Source organism: Pongo pygmaeus, chromosome 3, assembly GCF_028885625.2.
Source record: "Pongo pygmaeus isolate AG05252 chromosome 3, NHGRI_mPonPyg2-v2.0_pri, whole genome shotgun sequence".
NCBI classification, from domain to species: domain Eukaryota; kingdom Metazoa; phylum Chordata; class Mammalia; order Primates; family Hominidae; genus Pongo; species Pongo pygmaeus.
The window spans coordinates 97228132-97250257 of record NC_072376.2 but is presented as its reverse complement, the minus strand read 5'-3'; the positions used below and the strand labels follow the sequence as shown (position 1 = coordinate 97250257).

The window sequence follows — 22126 nt, the reverse complement described above, 5'->3', positions numbered from 1 at the left end:
TTGCTTTCACTTATTCTGTTCTTGTTTTTAAAAGTTTATACCTTTTAAAAATCCTTTTACATGCATTTTAATGGATGTATTCATCCATTTTCACAGTACTGTAAGGAAATACCCACGCTGATGAAATTAGGTATCCCCATTCTTTCTTGAATGACATACTAGATTAGGAAAAAATTCCTAAAACTTATTTATACTTGCCTCTGTTACTGTCTTTTTAAATACCTAATCTGCATGTTTGTAGAAAGACATTTTGCTACACTGCAGATTTGTTTTCCTAACTCCCTTTATGATTTTACATCCACAGGGCAATTTTTTAGATGTAAAGAAAGATGTCTTAAATTGAGTAGAAGATGTCTCATTGTTAATTACAATAAGAATTACACAAGTATTTTTTTTAACTTTTAAGTTTAAAATAATCGTAGACTCTTAGGAAATTACAGAAATAGTAGCTAGGATCATGTGCCCTTCATCCACTTTTCCTCATTGATGACATCTTACTAACTAGGGATTTTTTAAGATGCATTTTTTTCATATTGTGTAATTTCACATAATTTTTAGTTTTAAGCTTGTGAAATTCATTAACCTTTGAATCCTATGATATTCAATTTAGTTTGTGTGTTACTTCCTCATGAAAGATCTTTCCTAAGTACCCTATCTCAAATAGGTCTTCTATCCTCTGTCTCCACACCCATTAGTATCTATTCAGTCACATTGTATGTTAACCTTTATAGCTTTGTTATCATCTGAAAGTATTTTGTTTATTTACTTATTTAATTTTATTGTCTGTTGTGTTCACCCGTGTATTACTAGCACCTAAATTTTTACTGATTTTGGACATAGGATTTCTCTGCCTTTTTTTTTTTTTTTAAATGCTTTGAGAATCGGAGTAGAGTTAGAAGGGCCAGCCTTCCTGATTTTTAGGAGAGAAGAACATAATTCTGGAGTGTCTCCTCAGTCAGCCTTACCCTGGCTATGGGAATCCTTGTTTTTTTTCTTTCATTTTTAGTTTAGAACATTGGAAGGTTCTTTTGGTCAGTGTTGTTATCAAAAATACATTCATGGAGACTTTGTGACCTATTGATTTTTCTAGTAAAAAGTTCTAGATTTTTCAGGGCCTAAGTATATCCTAAATCATCCAGCTCTTAATATTTCATCTTTATTTTTTATTTACTTATTTTTATTGTGCTTAAAAAAACACTTAATATGGGATCTACCCTCTTAACCAGTTTTTAAGTGTGCAGTACAGACTATTAACTATACATACCATGCTGTACAGCAGATCTCTAGAACTTTTTGTGTCTTACATGCCTGAAACTATACCCATTGAACAGCAACTCCTCATTTCCCCCTCCCCTCAGCCCCTGGCCACCAACCACCATTCTGCTTTCTTCTTCTGTAAGTTAGACTACTTTAGATAGCTCGTATAACCTTTTATTTTATAGGAGGTTATCACTGAAAAGAATTTTGTCTTAATTTACATTCACACACTTTTTCTACAAAAAAACAGGTGAAGTGAACCTTTTATTATTCCTTTGAAGGTTGGCTGTGTTCGTTGTTCACCAGAACAAGATTATTTTTCCAGTACCCCTCTGAATTTGCTATGGAAGACTTGTTATTTTGGGTGTTACCTAATCAGCACCCACAGATACAGCCTTTTTTATCAGATTACTTGAGATATGGGCTGTAGATATCTCAGTAGGAAACAAGCTTATGTGCAGTTCTGTTGTTTACATCTATCTGAAGTTTGTGAAAATGGAAACCTTTTAGGGAATATCAAGTTGCAAAATGGATACATGGATGATTTGTTATACGTTTAGGTCAAGTCACAGTCTCCTTGTCTCCCTTAATTCTTTCTTGGTCCTTTGCCTCCATGTGGCTTTTGCTGGAAGTAAGTAGTGACTCAGTTAATTTGTCAAAAAACATAATGTTGTGACCAGATTGTATAGAGGGTGTATCTTAAGATGTTTCCCCATCTCTTCTAGTTAGTTCAGCCAGTTCTAATTCTGCTTAAGTTTTAAGGGCACATGGTCAATTTATATCAGCAAAGCAGAAAATTCCTACCTGCATAAAGTAGTATCTTTAGTTTATTATTAATGTTTTTCTACCTGCTAGGTGCCACTGTTAAACCCTAGTAGTACAATCCCCAATATGGGCAGCAATCCAGCAATGGAGAGGCTGGATGATGTTGACCCCAGTACTCTTGTGGTGGGATTAGTGGAATTTAGTGAATCCATACTTAGACAACCCAGCCTTTTTTTTTAAACAGAAAAACAGTGTGCCCTGCTGTCCCCCAAGGATTTCAAAGCCACAACACCTTCAGGTAATTTCATTCCCAAGATGTGGTTATGTATTGTCAAATGAAAAGAAGCACGGAAGCTGTGAGTTCTAATATTGTTTTTCTGACTAACTTGTGGAATTTTTTTTTTGGAGGGCGCAAGGGTGTTTAGGGCTTTGTGTCTTCATTAATTAAATAAGTATAATAATACCATTAATGTGACTCACCATCATCATGAAGCATACATTTGAAAATGGCATACGCTTTAAATGGACTTTGCAAAGGAAAACTTGTATTTCACTTATTAACATGTTTTGCATTCTGGTTGTTCTGAATGCTAATTGAATTCGTTTGTTTTCTCTCAGTGTAGGCTGAGAAATTGCATTTAAGATTGTCTGCATTCTTTACTTATTTAATGTAATCCTGGGCTTTATTAACTTGATTTCTGTGTTTTTCATTCTAACTGTATGTATTGAAATGCAGTGTGAAAGATAAAGCTTGAATCAAATGATTGACAACTCTAAAGATAGGTTAATATTAATATATTATTTCATTAGCTCTTAAAAACTTGAGTTAAATCATCGTTTATATTTGAATTTGTTAAATATTATTGAAATTAAAACATCCAGTATGTTTCTGACTAGTAGTGGGCATTTTTTCCCCAAAGTTTTAAGAAACCATTTGATTTATGGAGGTTTTATTTAAAATTCCTTGCTAGTATATATAATTTTTTAAGATAGCACTAAATGCTATATACTTTTAAAATGAGCTGCTTACCTCATTTAAAATAAAATGTGAGGCTGGGCACAGTAGCTCACACCCAGGTACAAGTAATCCCAGTACTTTGGGAAACCAAGACAGGAGGATCACTTGACTTTGGGAGTTTGAGACCAGCCTGGGCAACACAGGGATACTCTGTCTCTACAAAAAAATTTTGTTTTTATTAGCCAGGCATGGTGGTGCATACTGTTAGTCCCAGCTACATGGGGGACTGAGGCGGGAGGATTGCTTGAGTTGAGGAGATTGAGGCTGCAGTAAGCCGTGATCGTGCACTCCAGCCTGGACAATAGAGTGAGACCTTGTCTCAGAAAAATAATAAAATAAAAAGTGGGAGATGCCTTTGAAATATTCTTAATGACACATATTGAAATTGGTAGGTGAAAATAAAAGTTATTTTTTTACAGTGATACAGTTATGCTATTCTTTACAAAATAGTAAAATATATTTGTTATGTAAAGATAGTTTGTTTTGTCGATGGAGTTTGGAATCTCCCTGTATCATTCAACCTCAGCCCTATCCAGATCTCTTTCACTGACTAGCTATGTGATTGTAGGCAAATTACTTATCTTCTGCATTTCTCAACTTATACTGTTGTAAGGGATATATTAGTAGAAAATAACTCACAGGGTTCTTGTAAAGATTAAATGAGTTAAACTCACAAGTACTTAACACAATGCTTGATATATAGTTAAGACTCAGTAAAAAGAATCTATTTTTAAAATTTTCGTGCTAAAATGTTCCCTCAAATGGAAGTTTACAAAGATGAAACTTTGCCCAGCCCAGAATCACGTGTAAGTCTTGTATTCATTTATCTAATAGAACACTTTTATTTTATGTTAAATTGAAGAAAAAATACATCTAAGATAACCTAAATCTTATTTTCTACTTTCTACTTCTTTATGAAGTGTGTTAAGTATACATTAGTTTTTTGTTTTGTTTTGTTTTTGAGACGGAGTCTTGCTCTGTTGCCTAGGCTGGAGTGCAGTGGTGTGATCTCGGCCCACTGCACCCTCCACCTCTGGGTTCAAGTAATTCTCCTACCTCAGTCTCCCAAGTAGCTGGGACTACAGGTGCCTACCACCACACTCGGCTAATTTTTTGTATTTTTAGTAGAGACGGGGTTTCACTGTGTTAGTAGCCAAGATGGCCTCGATCTCCTGACCTTGGTGGCATGAGCCACCGCACCCAGCCAAGTATATGTTGGTTTTTACCCAGTTAGTTCCTAGTGAACAAATTAGACTTACTTCCTTTTTTTTTTTTTTTTTTTTTTTTGAGACAGAGTCTCACTCTGTTGCCCAGGCTGGAGTGCAGTGGCGTGATCTTGGCTCACAGCAACCTCCACCTCCTGGGTACAAGTAATTCTCCTGCCTCAGCCTCCCAAGTAGCTGGGATTACAGGCTCATGACACCACACCTGCCTGATTTTTGTATTTTTAGTAGAGATGGGGTTTCTCCATGTTGGCCAGGCTGGTCTCGAACTCCTGACCTCAGGTGATCTGCCCGCCTTGGCCTCCCAAAGTCCTGGGATTACAGGTGTGAGCCACCATGCCCTGCCAAATTGGACTTCTTTTCTGACAATTTTAACTCCTATCATATGTTACTATAAAAATTGGCAAATCATGCTGATGAAATTAGGTACATATTTAGAGACTTCCACATTTACTCTTCTCTCTAATAAGAAATATAATCAACTAAGTTTACTTTTGAAGATTCTTCCAAGTCTGCAGTTCTGTGATTGGCTGTCTTATGTATTTCACGTTTCTCTCTTCCTACTGTCAGCTGCTCAAGTTATTCCTCGGTGTATTACCTAGGAAACCTCTTAATTTTATTTCCCTCTCACCATTCTCCTTAGCCTTCCAGTCTGTCATACACATTACTACTAGATTAATAGTCTTAGTATAATCCTTTCATCATCTCCTTTGTTCAAGAAACTACATTTGCTCCCTCTTGCCCAGAAAATCAAATACAGCCAGTAGCTAACCCTCCTTCATAATTAGGCATCTCTATTTTTTAAAGTCACTACTGTTGGTATTAGACTGCACTTCTCAACAGTGCTCTTCTATAATGTTAAGAAAGTGTTATCACAGTTCTTTGTCTTGATCTGTATGTGTCAGGCTCATTCCTCTAGCCACTCTTGTTTTATTGCTGTGCTCTTATTTTCTCTGCACCCTTAATCGCTCCCACTTCCTGGACAAACATGTACATGTTTTCCAGGCAGTTTTAGCTCAAATTTCACCTCTTCCATGACTTTTTGATGAGCCCCTGTCATAACTTTCCCTGAAATATATAGGTTGGCTTTTACATTTCTGTATTAATGATATAAAGGTTTATGAATACCATTAAAACATTGCTATTTTTAAAGTTTTTCCATATGTAATAGTGCTGATATAATTATGTGCTTAGTAAATTTTCATTTCCTTGGTAGGTTTTAAAGAAGAACCTCTTTATATATGACTTTTCCCCCACTTAATGGCTTTCCCTTTGGTTTTATAGAGGCTGCAAGTCGGGCCATAGTTCAGTTCCTGGAGATCAATCAGAGTGAAGAAGCCAGTAGAGGCTGGATGCTTCTGACGACAATTAATTTGTTAGCTTCCTCTGGTCAGGTAAGTTCTTAGTTTTCATGTTTGATAACTCAGCGTCTTTATTTTATAGCCTCTCTTGTGATTTTATTATTAAATTCATCATTATATCCAAATGAGATACTATGATAATCACTTGTATTCTTCTAAATCTTTTAAAACATTATTTCATGCTTCTCATAACATCTCTGCAAGGTGTTTGATGTTCGATGCATTTTACTCATAAGGAAACGAACGCATGGCTTAGAGCAGTGTTTTCCATCTCGATATGTTGTAACACACATACGACATAACCATTTGTGGCTGGGCTCAGTGGCTCACACCTGTAATTGCAGCACTTTGAGAGGTCAAGGTGGGAAGATTGCTTGAGCCCGGAAATTCGAGACCAGTCTGGGCAATATAGAGAGACCCCAATCTCTTTAAAAAATAAATAAATAAATAACTGAGCATGGTGGCCTGCACCTGAAGTCCCAGCTGTTCAGAGGCTAAGGCAAGAGGATTGCTTGAGCCTGGGAGGTTGAGGCTGCAGTGAGCCATAATCGCACCACTCCAGCCTGGGTGACAGAGTAAGACCCTGTCTGTAAAAAAAAAATTTCTTTAATGATACCATTTGTAGAGCATTCTGGGCAAACAGATGGACTATTTCTGGCTGGTGGCAAGTAGCTCAGGAGCTCTGGGTCCATCAGGCCCAGCCCAGCACTTTTGTCACCGATGTTAGGGTGGCTAAGGAAAGATAAAAAAATCTGGCTCAGGAAAAATAAAAAAATCACTCTTTATCTAAGGTCACTCAGCTAATAAAGAACAAATGACATGGAAAATAGTTTTAAATTTTTATGGGAAGTAAGGAAACATTGACATTTTTAGGATAATACATATTTTCTTATTTGATTTATTCTGGAGATTGCTTTTTATTTCCTCCAAATCAGCTGTAATTATCTGTCATGAAATATGTTGCATGTGCTCATTAATGAGCTATTTGGATACCTGATTTTTGGCCTTTGATGTTTTGGGGATGAAAGAGATTAATTGAGCCTTCTAAAATCCAGAGTATAATTACCTACCAAAGTCAGTACCAATCTTGGGAATGTCTGTTGTCTAAGTTACAGTGGACTTTCAAACACTCTCATAATGTAATAATGGACCTACTTAACTGTAACATAATTGTACCATGTGACTGGCTACAGCAGATACAGTGCATATGTCTTAGTAACCATATCCTGAAACCTGTCAGTAACCCAAAGTAATTATCTCTTAGAATTTTCTCCTTGGAATGATCTATTTTCTTTTTATTTGTTTGCTGTGTTTTTTCTCTCTTTTTTTCTTTCTTTTTTTGAGGTGGAGTCTTGCTCTGTCACCCAGCCTGGAGTGGAGTGCAATGGTGCGACCTCGGCTCACTGCAACCTCCGCCTCCCAGATTCAAGCGATTCTCTTGCCTCAACCTCCCGAGTAGCTGGGATTACAGGCGTGCGCCACCACACCCAGCTAATTTTTGTATTTTTGGTAGAGACGGGGTTTCACCATGTTGGCCAGGCTGGTCCCGAACTCCTGACCTCAGGTGATCCACCTGCCTTGGCCTCCCAAAGTGCTGGGATTACAGGCGTGAGCCACCGTGCCTGGCCCTCTTTTTTTTTTTTTTTTTTTTTAACTCAGGGAATTAGTGTAACCAACCTGTCCTGGTGTTCCTGGGATTTTCCAGGTTTTAGGATAGGAAGGCCTGCATCTCAGGATACTGCACAGTCTCAGGCACATGGAGAGGGTTGGTTATTCTAAGTAGTCTTCAAATGGTCCCAGAGTAGACCATTGTTTTCATGTATCTGACTCTACTGGATGAATAACAAAATCTCAATTCTGTTTGCTGTTGATGGTAGCTATAAATGTATGTATGTTACTATACCAAAATTTGGTTTAGAATAGCATATCTTTATTTACTATTAAAACTTTATATAATTTAAATATTTACTATTGATATTTAATATACATAATATTAACTTTTAATACAGTTTTCTACCTTTATTCATATTTTCTATAAAAACCTAATCACTTAAAAAATTACAAGTTTAGATGCCAAGTTATACTTTAAATGTATCTACAATAAATGAAAATGAAACATCATACCACTTTGCTTAGTGGCCAGCTAAACCTAGTAATAATCTATCTGGAAATAGATACATTTAAAAAGCAAATTCAGTGTTATGTTTGGAGCTACCTTTTTTGAGTGCCATTTTCTGCTGGTAGCAGCGATACACAGAGATGACCAAAACATGGTCCTGACTCAATGCATAGATGTAAGAGATGAAGCAGAAAAAGATAATACCATAATATTTAATAATGGGGCATATATAATGCTATAGAAAATAGAAATGTGAGAGTTAAACCTTTTGGAAGTGAGGGTAGAAGGAAAGATGAGGAGTTCAGTAAACTTTGAGACATAGCAGATGTTTAAACTGAACATTAAATGTATGGTAACATAAGTGTTAAGAAATAATCGTAGATGAATAGAACAAAAGGTTTAGAGTATTTGAGACAAGAAATGGTATGTTGGGTATGTAGAAAGGGGCCACATCTTGCCAGGGATAGTCTTGAAGCTTTCTCTTCATCACCCTGCTACTGCATTAGTTCCGGCCCCATCTCTCATGTGGTTTGGAGGGTTAGTTTCCCAATTACCCTTTCCTTCTGGCTCTCTATATTTAATTTATGATCTGTATTACCACCAGCTAATTTTCTGAAATCTAGCTCTTTTACTTTTTGTTTGTAACACTTCACCAGATCATCACTGCCAAGAAAATAAAATGTGAGACTATTTTCATAAGTCATTGAGCATACACACTTTGTAGGCCACTTAGCCAGCTGTCTGACCTAAAGCAGGGTATGTAAGTGATGAACCTCAGTTGCTTCATTTGTGAAATAAGGATCATTTTACAAATGAAGTCATGGGGTTGACTTAAGGAATAGGTGAGATGATGTATGTAAAGTGCTTATTAGCCTTATGCCTCTTATACAGTAAACAGTAATTCAAGGTTAGCCATTATTATTGTGGCTCTTCAGGAGTCAGCATTTTTGGAATCCGTGTTTCTTCAAAAATACTGTACCATATGGCCTAACCTCCTATGTATCTTCCAGGTAATCTTTCCCTTTTTATTGTAATTCCTTATGCTTTTTAATGCCATTCCTGGCAGTGTTAGTCAATCCCTTTTATATTAGCCTGTATATACTACCATTGTTAGACTGAAATCTTAAGAGATTAAGTCATAGTTACTTAGGACTCTAGTAATTCCAGTCGACTGTGGTCTTTTGAAGGACAGAGATGCTTCGTCTTTGCATGCCGAGCTCCCAGCACACAGCCTGACATTCCCTGGACACAATAAATGTTTTATGAGAAAGTAAACTAACTAATCAACAGATTATACCAGTCTGTTGATCTCTAGTGCAGTTAAACTTTTTGTTCCAAACTGCACCATGGAAAATTTTGATAAATATTATATCATACTTAACAATGTTGAAATACGTATTGTAAGAAGGTCTAGAGTTTCTCCACTGGATATCTTTGAAAATAATATAGAGATGTATTTGTGTCAGTGATGGCTTTATCACTCAAGTGTCTTTCCAGCCTCAAAAATCTACAGTAAGAATAAAGATAAAAATAATAGTAAAGCAACAATGAATATACAATTTAGTGCTTAATGTATCTTTGTATGTATTATCTTACATAACTCTCATGTTAGCCATGAGAAGGGTGTATCATTCTATCTATTTTTATAAGAAAGGAAAGTGAATCTCAGGAGAATTAAGCAGTCTGCTGAAGTTCATAGTTATTAAGTGTCTGTTTTTCTAAATTCTAAAGCTTATGCTTCTGAAACATGCTGCTTTTTAATAAATAAATATTAAATTTAATTGATAATTTACTATATAACAAACTCAATCTCACTATTTGATTAAAGCAAAATTGTTCAGATGCAAAGTTGTATATTTCTTCACTTGGAGTCATTTTTAAATTCTTACATGCATTTAAAAAGTTACCTTTATATATAATTTTTGGGTTAACATGAATTATTTGGCTATACCAATTATAGTTGTGTCTGTCTATTCACTTATTTATTGATTTGTTTTCCAGAAAACCGTGGACTGCATGACAACAATGTCAGTGCCTTCCACCCTGGTTAAATGTTTATATCTGTTTTTTGACCTTCCACATGTGCCTGAGGCAGTTGGAGGTGCACAGAATGAGCTACCTCTAGCAGAACGTCGAGGACTACTCCAGAAAGTTTTTGTACAGGTATGAAAGGTGCTATTTGCCTACCTCCACCCTATTTAAAGGGAAGTGGGTATACTTCCTAAATAGATGTTTTACATATTCCATTTTTTAACTCATATTTCATTTTATTTATGATAGTATGACTTTATCTCATATAATTGTCACATTTGTTGAATCTGCAGAAATAATATTGAAATATTCTTTTCAGGAATATTTGAGTGAGGCATTAGCAAGTTTGTTTCTCTGAACAGATCCAGCCATTGAGATTACTTTCGATATATCGGAATGTCTGTAAAATGAACTAAGCAAGGAAAACTTGAAAATGATATAAAGATTTGGATAATATTTCTTATAATGTCTCAAAATTCTATCTAGTTGCTGTTTATATACAGGAAGTCCCCAGCCTATAAATATTTCACTTGTAAAGACAGTTTACTTTGGTGGTGGCTGCCTCCTCCTCTGCCCTGCCTGTAAAGCTCTTCTTTCCCACTGTTAGCACTGTTCTTTTAATAGCATTGTGGGTTAACAAATGTGTGATAGAACTTTATTAGCTAGCCCAGGAATATAGTCATCATGTATGATATCCTTTCTTGGCAGAAAATTGTCAAAACAAGCAAACAAACATATAGAATATGATCTGTCCATTGGTCTAATACAGTATTAAAAAAACAACATTTGACACAAAAAGACAAATACTGCGTGATTCCACTTATATGATATATCTAAAGTAGTCATACAGGTAGAACAGAAAGTAGAATACTGGTGGCTAGGAACTAAGGGAAAGAAGAAAAGGGAATTATTTTTCTATAGGAGTAGAGTTTCAGTTTTGCAAGATGAAGTTCTGTTGCACAACAGTGTACATATAGTTAACACTACTGTACCACACTCTTAAAACAGTTAAGATGGTAAATTTTACATGTTTTTTAACCCAATCAACAGTTAAAAACAACAACATGTTTAGATCTAGTTCTCTAAAGCTAAGTCATCTAAGATGCAGATTTCGCACCTATAAAATGAAAATGATATCTACCTAAATAAAAGGTTTTTTGAGGCTTAAATGACATAATATGTAAAGGTACGATTTTAAGTTTAGCACATAGTAGATAGGAAGGAGAAGTAACTGTGATTACTGCCACTGCCACCATCACCACCACTGAGAGTAGGAAGAGAATAGAGAGAACAGTGGATTGGGGTAGAAAAGATAGAGCTGTATAGAGTAATGGTTGCAGGCTCACCTCATGTCACTGGGCTCTTTACTGTAAGGATGACTCTGTTTGGTAGAGCTGCTAGTGATGAAAGGACAGGAGAGAGTGAGACCAAGACAGTTTTAGAAAGTAAAAGAATGGGATTATCAAGTAAAATACTAAATCAGTATATTTATTGAACACTTGATCTGTTAGATACTTTTGTGCTTGTGGTTAACATTTCTCATCTCACATCTCAATTTGCAAGATAACCCCACCTTCAGAGCTTTTGTTTTTCCCCAAAATGATTATATAAGCAAATGGCAGGAATAGGATTAGAACTCAGATCTATCTGATTCCTGAATTAGATTGGCTGAGAAAAGCAATGGGAATAAATGAAGGAGTAAATCGCATAGGAATTATAGCTGCTTGAAGATATTGCCGATGAATGTAGTGGGTTAATCTTTGCTGATTAGAATAGCAGCCTCATTTCAATAAACCCCTTTTAAAGAACTAATGCCTTAGGTAATCAATGGAATCTGCATTTTATACTTTTAATACCTAAGTAAGCATAGCAAAGTTTTTTAAAAAATTATTTCTATTTGAAAACCAGGTGCTGACTTTTGATCATGTGGGAGTCACTTTAGCTTACTGAAGTCATTGAATATTAAGGCCAAAAGGGACTCAAAAGATAATTTAAATCAAACTCCTCATTTACAGTTGTGGAAACTAATATTCCGGTTTATGATCCGTAGTAGGCGAGTGACAGTGATAAAAACCTAGCTCTCCCAACTCCTAGTTCACTGCTGCTTTTAGTGTATCACTTTCTTTGTTTTAGTTCCTCATCCCAGGCTAATGTTTTCATCATTGTGTCTAGGCAACCAATTGACACAAACTTATTAAATGTTTTAAAATAGATGAAATCCCTGCGTTTGTATTATGTGACAGATGGTTTCCTGGGACTTTAGCATTTGGTAATGCTTCATGCAAGCATTCAGTTTTTTTGTTGTTGTTGATGTGGCCAGTTATTGCTCTGCCATGCTTGGTTGGACTTTTGTAACAGAGTTCTTACAAATACAAGTGGTTAGTGTAGAGGCAGAAGAGGAATGAGAAATTTTTTTTGGAGAGAATCTTGCTCTGTCTCCCAGGCTGGAGTGTGGTGGCGCGATCTTGGCTCACTGCAACCTCTGCATCTTGGGTTCAAGCGATTTTCGTGCCTCAGCCACCCAAGTAGCTGGGATTACAAGCTGTGCCACCATGCTTGGCTAGTTTTTTTTGTTTTTTTTTTTAGTAGAGATGAGGTTTCACCATGTTGGCCAGGTTGGTCTCTAACTCCTGGGCTCAAGTGATCCTCCTGCCTCAGCCTCCCAAAGTGCTGGGATTACAGGCGTGAGCCACCATGCCCAGCCAGGAATGAGAAATTGACTTTACAGTTTTCTGTTCTGTAAAAATGAAAGGATCATACTAGATTATTTGTAAGAATCCTTCTGCCTGTAAAGATGAACCAGTTATCTTATAAGTCAACAAATTCAAGGAATCCTTGCATCCAGTTTGAGAACAGTGATTTGATTTGTAAAAAAGTATTTTATTATTTGTGGGTTTGTTTTCTGTGTACCAAATTGGAAAACTGGCATTTGTCTCGCTAATCACATAAGGCAGTGTCAGAACCAACAACAGCTATAATCAGTAATACACCCCTCTGAGAATATACTTTTTTGTTGCATTTAACTGTCTGTATTCACATATGGTAAAAGATGATGACATATTACACATATTAATGGACATTTGGTATCCAGCAGTTTCTCCAGGCATTTGGTGGGAAGGGTACCATATTTACTGATTTTATAAATATTTTATTGTTTTTATGAATTCTTAAACCTTTTTTCCTTTCTGATACTTGGCAGCTATGAATTAGAAAGCTTTTATATCTAAGCAAGTTTTTGCATTTGAAGGAAATAGGAAAAGGAAGGCCTAGTTTTCTCAGATAAAATGTGGTATTTCAGCTACCTCTCTCTATTGAGATTCACTTCTGTTCTGTTCTGTTCTGTTCTGTTCTCTTCTGTTCTCTTCTCTTCTCTTCTCTTCTCTTCTCTTTTCACTTTAGAGACAAGTTCTCACTCTGTCATCTAGACTGAAGTGCAGTGGCATGATCACAGCTCACTGCAGCCTCAACCTCCCGGGCTCAGGTGATCCTCTCATTTCAGCCTCCTGAGTAGCTTGCCACCATGCCTAGCTAATTTTTTGTAGAGATGGAGTTTTACCATGTTGCCCAGGCTGGTCTGAAACTCCTGGACTCAAGTAATCTGCCTACCTTGGGCCTCCCAAAGTGCTAGCATTACAGGCGTGAGTGGTATTTTCCACTGATGCTGAAATACCAAAATTTCATGAAGCGCTCTTTTCAAGAGAATAAAATGATGTCATAAGTTATAGTTATTTCATTCATATTATATATTTTTAAAAATATTTAGATGAGAAAATTTAGCAAAGAGAAGAAAAGTTAACTTTTCCTAACCTGAGCTGGTATTAGAAGGAAGAGCCCATTGAGGGCAGAAACCATTGCTGAATTCCCAAGTGGCAGGCTCTTAATGGTGTGTGCTCTTGTGTAGTGTGTATTCTGCAAATCACAGTTAAAGAATAATTTCTCATTCCAGTACTTAAGAAGTCTTGAGTCTTCTTTGAAAGCCAGACTTTAGGTTTTTGGCAACTAGATTTAAAATACTGAAATGAAGATTATTTATATTATTCTAATATCCTCTATTACTTGTATAGAAAATTGAAACAATTTCAAAATCTCTTTGCTTTTAAAGATCTATTTTTACTTCCTTTTCTTTCTAAAACTGTCCTTTTTAGAGAAGAAAATTACATTTCGCCTGTGGCAAACTAAAAATTAAAGAACTAAGTTAGAAAAATAAAATGTTGACTTGGAAAAGCAATGCTATTTTATCTTGTTTCAAGCCAAGGTATGCAAAAATATTAGGGTGAAGAGAGGATAGTAAATGTTCTTTAAAAAATAAGCTGATATAAGTAGGACTAGTTTACTGTCATAACATAATCAGCCATTTATTTACTTGCATACACTCTTACGGTTTTTTAACTTTCATGATTAATTTTAATTGACAAATAATAATTGCACATATTTATAGGTCACAGTGTAATAATTTTTGTGTATACAATGTGTAATGATCAAATCAAGGGTAACTAGCGTATATATATCCATCACCTCAAACATTTATTATTTCTTTGCATTGGGAACATTTAAAATTCATTCTTCTAGCTATTTAAAAATATACAATAAATTGTTTTTTTAATAATATTCACCCTATAGTGCTATAGAACACTAGAACTTACTCCCAACTGTACTTCAGTGTCCCTTAACCAGCCTTTAGCTTGCCCCACTCGCCTTCCCTTATCCACTCTTGGTAACCAAAATTCTACTCTTTACTTTCATGAGATCATGAAACTTTCATGAAACTTTCATGAGTTTCATGAGAACTTTTTAAACTTCTACATATGAATGAAAGCATTCAATATTCATCTTTCTGTGCTTGGATTATTTTCCTTAACATAATGTCCTCCAAGCTTATCCACGTTGCCTTGAATGACAAAATTTCATTCTTTTTTATGGCTGAATAGTATTAGATTGTATATATATTCCATGTTTTCTTTATCCATTCATCTGTTGGATACTTAGGTTGATTCTAAATTTTGGCTATTGGGAATAGTGCTGCAGTAAACATGGAAGTGCAGCTATCTCTTTGACATACCAATTTCATTTCCTTTGGATATATACCCCCAGTAGTGGGATTGCTAGATCATATGGTAGTTCTATTTTTACTTTTCTGAGGATCCTCCATACTGTTTTTCATAATGGCTGTACTAATTTACATTCTCACCAACAGTATATAGGAGTTCCCCTTTCTCTACTTCCTTACCAGCATCTGTTCTTTTTTATCTTTGATAATAGCCATTCGAACTGGCTTGAGGTGATACCTTATTGTGGTTTTAATTTTCATTTCCCTGATGATTAGTGATGTTGAGCATTTTCTCATATACCTGTTGGCCATTTCTATGTCTTCTTTTGAGAGCAGTCCATTCAGCTCGTTTGCCCATTTTTAAATCAGATTATTTGATTTTTGCTTATACACTCTTGTTTTGTTTTGTTTTATTTTTTAGATCTTAGTGAAACTGTGCAGTTTTGTTTCCCCTGCGGAGGAGCTGGCTCAGAAAGATGATCTCCAGCTTCTATTCAGTGCAATAACCTCTTGGTGCCCTCCCTATAACCTGCCTTGGAGAAAGAGTGCTGGAGAAGTCCTCATGACCATATCTCGTCATGGTCTTAGTGTCAATGTAGTGAAGTATATTCATGGTGAATATCGCTTTATATATTTAAGTGTTCTAAATTTCTTCCACTTTTCTTCATTTAATAATAGATTTATTTTTATCTTTCAGTATTCTAAAGCTTGTTCTTTAAAATAAAAAATAAATTTGCCAAGAGAAAAGAAAAGATTTTTTTCATCTGTGGGGCATTTCAAATGTAAAACATTCTCCTCATAAGTTCTGAACAATAGATATTTCTTTTTTTTTTTTTAGATGGAGTCTCACTCTGTCGCCCCGGCTGGAGTGCAGTGGCGCAATCTTGGCTCACTGCAACCTCCACCTCCCGGGTTCAAGCAATTCTCTGCCCTAGCCTCCTGAGTAGCTGGGATTACAGGTGCACACCACCATACCCAGCTGATTTTTGTATTTTTAGTAGAGACAGGGTTTCACCATCTTGGCCAGGCTGGTCTTGAACTCCTGACCTCGTGATCCACCCTCCTCGGCCTCCCAAAGTGCTGGGATTACAGGCGTCAGCCACTGCGCCTGGCCAACAATGGATATTTCTAAAAGTTAAAAAAATTTCATTGTTGTGTAAATTCAATCATAGTGTAATGAAAGTTCTATGTCACAGCCTGTTCTTCTCTCTTCTTTTACTGAATAAAAAAGAGAAGTTTTTTTGATATCCTGTAACCAGTCTTTCTGAAGATATTGTATAAGTTGCTAGGTAATAATCTGTCTTATGCAGCATAGATGGAATTAGGTGGATTCTTTATCAGCAATAAGAAGACACTATCGGTTTCAAGTATATGTAATATTCAGCTATCTTTTAAAATGTCTGTATAGGAGACAATTGCCTTAGCATCTCAAGCAATCTGCTTATTTGGTATATACACAGATGCTCCTCAATTTATGATGGGGTTATGTCCCAATAAACCCATCATAATTTGAAAATAATGCAAGTCGAAAACGCATTTAATACACTTAACCTACTAACATCATAACTTAGCCTAGCCTACCCTGAAAGTAGCTAGAACACTTATGTTAGCCTATAGTTGGGTAAGATCATCTAACACAAAATCAACTTTATAATAAAGTATTAAATATCTCATGTAATGTACTGAATACTGTTCTGAAAGTGGAAAACAATGCTTATATTGGTACATAAAGTACAGTTTCTATTGAATACATGTTGCTTTCACACCATCATAAAGTAGAAAAATCTTAAGTCAAATCATCAAGTCGAGAACTACCTGATGTTATTGTCCTGAAACTCTTTCAAAATAATTAATACACCAGTTTGTTCACTTACATTTATTAAGTGATATATGTGAAAGCTAGTACCTAATATGAGTCAGTTATTAAATACACATTTCCTCCCATTCCTCTGTTAAATCTTAGCTTTTGTTATGTAACAGTGAGTTTCTTTATACAAATACATATCACCAAAGATAAGAAAGTGAAAGTCTTCCTTGAAATGCTACAAATCCTCAGAGTCAGGGATAAGATATAACTGTGTTTTAAACTAGTAATATACAAATAAAATTTTAAAAATTGTATTTCCTAAAGTATTGCTGTATCTCATTGGTCTATAGTCTAATTTATTTATTTATTGGTTTATTTATTTTGAGACAGTCTCGCTCTGTCACCCAGGCTGTAGTGCAGTGCAGTGGCGTGATCTCGGCTCACTGCAATCTGCCTCCCGGGTTCAAGTGATTCTCCTACCTCAGCCTCCTGAGTAGCTGGGACTATAGGCGCGTGCCACCACACCCCGCTAATTTTTGTATTTTTAGTAGAGACAGGGTTTCACCATGTTAGCCGGGCTATATATTCTCTCTAACTTAAAGTTTTAACTAATGACTAGATTTTTCTTCTTAAACTTAGAAGATAGTTTTTTGCTTTTTTCATCTTGTTACTATATCAATATAAAAGATCAAAAATATCATTTGGCAGTGGCCATTTGTTTAATGATAAAACATGAAAATATGTGAAAAAATTACATGTACATACATGTCAACTGTTTTTCAACACATTTCTGTATTATCCTTTGTTTACTACCTAGAGGCAGTGCTTTCCCGATGCATATGACTCATATTGACTTTTAGAATGTGTTACATTTATCTCATAGTATTTTACAGATATGTTAAAATTTAATGTTTCATTAAACAACAGTTAACAATTAAAAAATTTTTAAGCGATTGTCAGGAATAATGCATATTTATGTAATTATCTATTCTTACAGAGAAAGAGTGTTTATCTACATGTGTTCAGAATATGCAGCAATCAGATGACTTGTCTCCCCTAGAAATTGTCGAAATGTTTGCTGGGCTTTCTTGTTTCCTCAAAGATTCCAGCGATGTTTCCCAAACACTTCTGGATGATTTTCGGATATGGCAAGGATATAATTTTCTTTGTGATCTCTTGCTTAGGTAAGACTGCTCAATTTAAGAATATATTTTAAATGTCTACTCAGTCTTTTTTATCAAGGAAAACAATGTGATTTGGGGTTATAGGAAAAGCAAATTAAGGAAACACTTATTTAATGTATACCTGGCTTTACTCCCTTCTTTTTCTGGTGCAATCACAGCTCACTGTAGCTTCGTATTCCTGGGTTCAAATGGTCCTCCCACCTCAGCCTCCCAAGTAGCTAGGACTACAGGCACGTACCACCACACCCAGCTAATTTTTAAACATTTTCCATAGAGACAGGATCTCGCTGTGTTGCCCAGGCTGGTCTCAACCTCTTGGCCTCAAGCAATCCTTCGGCCTCCCAAAGTTCTGAGATTATAGTCATGAGCCACCACACCTGGCCTTCCTGTTCTGCCAACAGAGTGGAAAAGTGAATTTAGAGTTAAATTGCCAAGTGCAGGGCACAAGCATGATGAAGTCAGAGGTTAGATATGAAGCATAAATCTGCTCTTTAGTAGCTGAGGGAGAAGAATTTGGATAAACTAAATAATATCTTCTTAAAGTATAAACTCTTCTTAATTATATTTTTGGTTCTTTATTTTATAGTACTTCTAGTCTTTTTATTAATGTACTTAATAATAAGAATAATTATGTAGATGGAATAAAACCTTACAACTGTGTATATGAAACAAATTAATAATTTCAAAATGTGTTACTAACCCCCTTTTCCATTTCAAATGGTTCGCGCACATACTTAGAAAGTGGCTGGTTACAGATTTTCTTAAGAAGAAGATACCATTTTTCAGCAGCTATTCTTGGGCCATTACTTATTTTTAATTCATTTGATCTATTATAAGACACCACTGTTTTGTAAACTTACTTGTCTCCCTCCCTTCCTTCCTCACTTCCTCCCTCCCTCCCTCTGGGGTCTCATTATGTTCCCAGGCTGGAGTGTGGTGGCATAATCATAGCTCGATACAATTTTTAACTCAAGAGATCCTCCTATCTCAATTTCCTAAGTAGCTAGACCCAGCTATATTTTGTTTTTTTTTTTTTTTTTGTAGAACCTATGTTGCCCAGGCTGGTGCCAAACTCTAGCCTCAAGCAGTCCTCCTGCCTTAGCCTCCCAAAGCACCAGGATTTTAGGTGTGAGCCACCATGCCTGGCCAGAACTTGTTATTTCTAACACCAATTTAACCTAGTTGCTGCTAGTTGATATTAGATAACCCCTAAGAATGTCATTTTGCATATATATGCAAATTTATAAATACATATGAAAGTTGATGAAATAATCACTTAACATTACTAGAGGAGTATTAATTGATTCATCCTTTGAGAACGTAGGTTGGCAAGATATTAAGAGCCTTAAAAATATTGGTAATCTGATACAATAATTTCATTTATGTTTATTGATCCTAAAGATATAATCCAAAATGTAGACAAGATTTTATTTATTAGTGCTTTTGCATTCTGCCAGCTGTTGCACCTCTCACTCCCCAAATGTGTGGTTGGCTCTGCATGGCCACTGAAAGCTTACCTGTGAAAGCTTACACTAATGTGTGGAAGTACACATACAGCACTAGTAAAGGAAAAAAATAGGTTACAACATACTGTATATAGTATGAGAATAAATATTGTAAAAACTAAACTTTTCATATTAAAAAGATAAGCTTAAGAAATATATAAGAATGTTAAACGTGTTTGTGAGGCTAATCATACTTTTTTCTTCTTTCCTACTTTTTGGCATTCTCCAAGTTTATTTTAATGAGAATAATTACTTCTTTTAAGGGGAAATACCCAATAAATCTTTTTTTTTTTTTTTAAGGGTATTTGTTGCAACCCATTTTGTGTTCTCAGTAAAGCCGTGGTTAAAAGATAATTCCCTAATGACCCCAGTGTTCTTTCACTACTTCCCAGAGTACTTTATACATTTATTTACTGCATATAAAATTGAAAAATACTTTCTGTGTTAAATCTGAGAACACAACCAAAGAGAAAAAATACTTTCTAAATCATACTTTTCTAGATTGGAACAAGCAAAAGAGGCAGAATCCAAAGATGCCTTGAAAGATCTGGTTAATCTGATAACTTCCCTAACAACATATGGTGTCAGTGAACTAAAACCAGCTGGTATTACCACAGGGGCACCCTTTTTATTGCCTGGATTTGCAGTACCTCAGCCTGCAGGCAAAGGTGAGTCTTGTTTTTTCCCTTCTGTGCTACTGAGAGAAATAGAGAAAGAATGAATTTGTCTTATTTTGGTATATTACTTTTTGTTTATGTTATATATATAAAAGCAATATATTGTTTCCCTAAAGCTTGTTTTTTTTTAAATGGTTTAAGTCTGTTTAAGTATTTCTTAAGTAATAACCTTTAATCTAGCAGATCAAATACTTGAAAATCATATTATAAAAATATCATAAATCAAACAAGGAGATTTATATTACAGTATTTTTTAACATTCAAACAATTTAATCAAAACATACTTCTTTTGAATGTTGGCACTTCGTGCATTTCTACTTTACGTGGATAGAACTCAATTTTCAGCCTAATCTCTGTACCTATTAAGACATACAATCATCCCTCAGTATCTGTGGGGGATTGGGTCCAGGACCCCTTGCCGATACCAAAATCCACAGATACTCAAGTCCCTGATATAAAATGGTATAGTATTTGCATATAACCTACACATGTCTTCCCATATACTTTAAATAAATAATCTCTAGATTACTTAAAATACCAAATACAATGTAAATGCTATGTACTTATTTTGCTGTATTGTTTAGGAAATAATGACAAGGAAAAAAGTCTGTACATGTTCAGTACCGATGCAACCACACCTTTTTTTTTCTTTAATATTTTCCATCTGTGATTGATTGAATCCACAGATGCAGAACCCATGGATACAGGGGCTGATTATGGACAGCATGAAGTATAACTGCTTGTATTTTATTTAAAACTAAGCAAAATCTAAGTACAGAGGTTACATTATTTCATTTGGGTCAGAGGATAAATTTTTATAGTCTAGATTTCCAAACATTTGGATCCTAATAATATTTAATTACATACTTATGCAGGCTAGTTTTATTATGTATTTTATTTTTCAAAAAATGCACAGTAATCCTTTCAGAGTAACCTGATCCTGGAGGCCTCTAATAGTTTTTATTCACATGACTGTCACTTACTAAGTATTCAATAGGATCATGATATTTCCATTTAAAATTTAACCAGCCAATAAATACAAACATGTCTGGTTATTTACATTTATAATACATATGTTATGTATTAAATTTGTAATACATATTTAAATTTATAATACATGTTATGACTTACAAATTAACAGTCTTTAAATCAGTGAAAATAGATGGCATCATCAGTGTAATATGATGTGCCCTCAGTACATAAGTTGTTTAGAACCTTTTAAATGAGTCTCTGCAGTAAATAGGGAGAAATCCATGTTTCCCTAAGTGATTTAAGGTTTCATTTTATTTACTATCAAGAAAAAAATAGTGTGGCAATTCACACTTGTAATCCCAGCTACACAGGAGGATCTTTTGAGCCCGGGAGTTCAAAGCTGCAGTGAGCTGTCATCACACCACTGCACTCCAGCCTGGGTGACAGAGCAAGACCCCCTTTCTCTTAAAAGCAAAAAAAAAATAGAGGCTTCTCAGAAAACTTCTAATTTATAGATTCCAGCTTAATCATTCTACAGTTAACTCTTTCTATGAATTAATATAAAAATATTGCAGCAATGTACTTCTACTTTATTGTTGTTTCATTTGGTTTATCAATGTGATGTTGATATTGGCATAATAGCTAATCACAACAATTTAATTTTGTAATAATGCAGCACAATTAATCTTGTGCATATATCATTGCCTGGTTTTGTCTCATTCATAACAGGGATAATAATTATATAACCTAGCACCTCCCAGGGTTATTGTGAGAATCCAGTGACATAATGTCTATGAAAGTAAGGCTATCTAGAAAGGATGATGCCCTAAGAGTCAGAATTTATGTAATCATTAGTGACCTAACTTTTCTAAACATCAGTTTCTTCTTCAGAAAAATTGGCATAATATTCTATAAAGTGAATGGGTGAAGCTACATCATTTTGAGTTTCCTGTATAACTCAAAATTTTCTGTTTCTCATGGCCTACTTTTAGCATTATTGCAAAGATCATAGGAAATAGCTGTATTCCATTATAGAAAGAATGTGGAATAGGTTGTCTTTTATATTTTCTAGCAGTATTGAGTTGTAAATTGTGTACATTAAATCTATTCAATTGAGTGTTGAATTTGATGAGTTTTGACAAGTGGATATGGTCGTGTAA

The 22126-nt window shown here is 35.2% G+C and overlaps 1 protein-coding gene across 8 annotated transcripts in view; it reads left to right on the top strand.

Moving 5' to 3' along the window:
- The window catches only part of WDFY3 (WD repeat and FYVE domain containing 3), a 298737-nt gene that overhangs the window by 127472 nt on the left and 149139 nt on the right, over positions 1 to 22126 (top strand). For 6 of the 8 annotated variants that reach the window (XM_063663839.1, XM_063663843.1, XM_063663841.1 and 3 more), the window contains 6 exons: positions 2267 to 2320; positions 5548 to 5657; positions 9745 to 9906; positions 15243 to 15435; positions 17626 to 17812; positions 19819 to 19985. In XM_063663839.1, coding sequence (XP_063519909.1) covers positions 2267 to 2320; positions 5548 to 5657; positions 9745 to 9906; positions 15243 to 15435; positions 17626 to 17812; positions 19819 to 19985 — 873 coding nt within the window. The remainder of the gene's footprint in view (positions 1 to 2266; positions 2321 to 5547; positions 5658 to 9744; positions 9907 to 15242; positions 15436 to 17625; positions 17813 to 19818; positions 19986 to 22126) is intronic. The other 2 variants (XM_063663844.1, XM_054484306.2) reach the window with 1 other exon arrangement.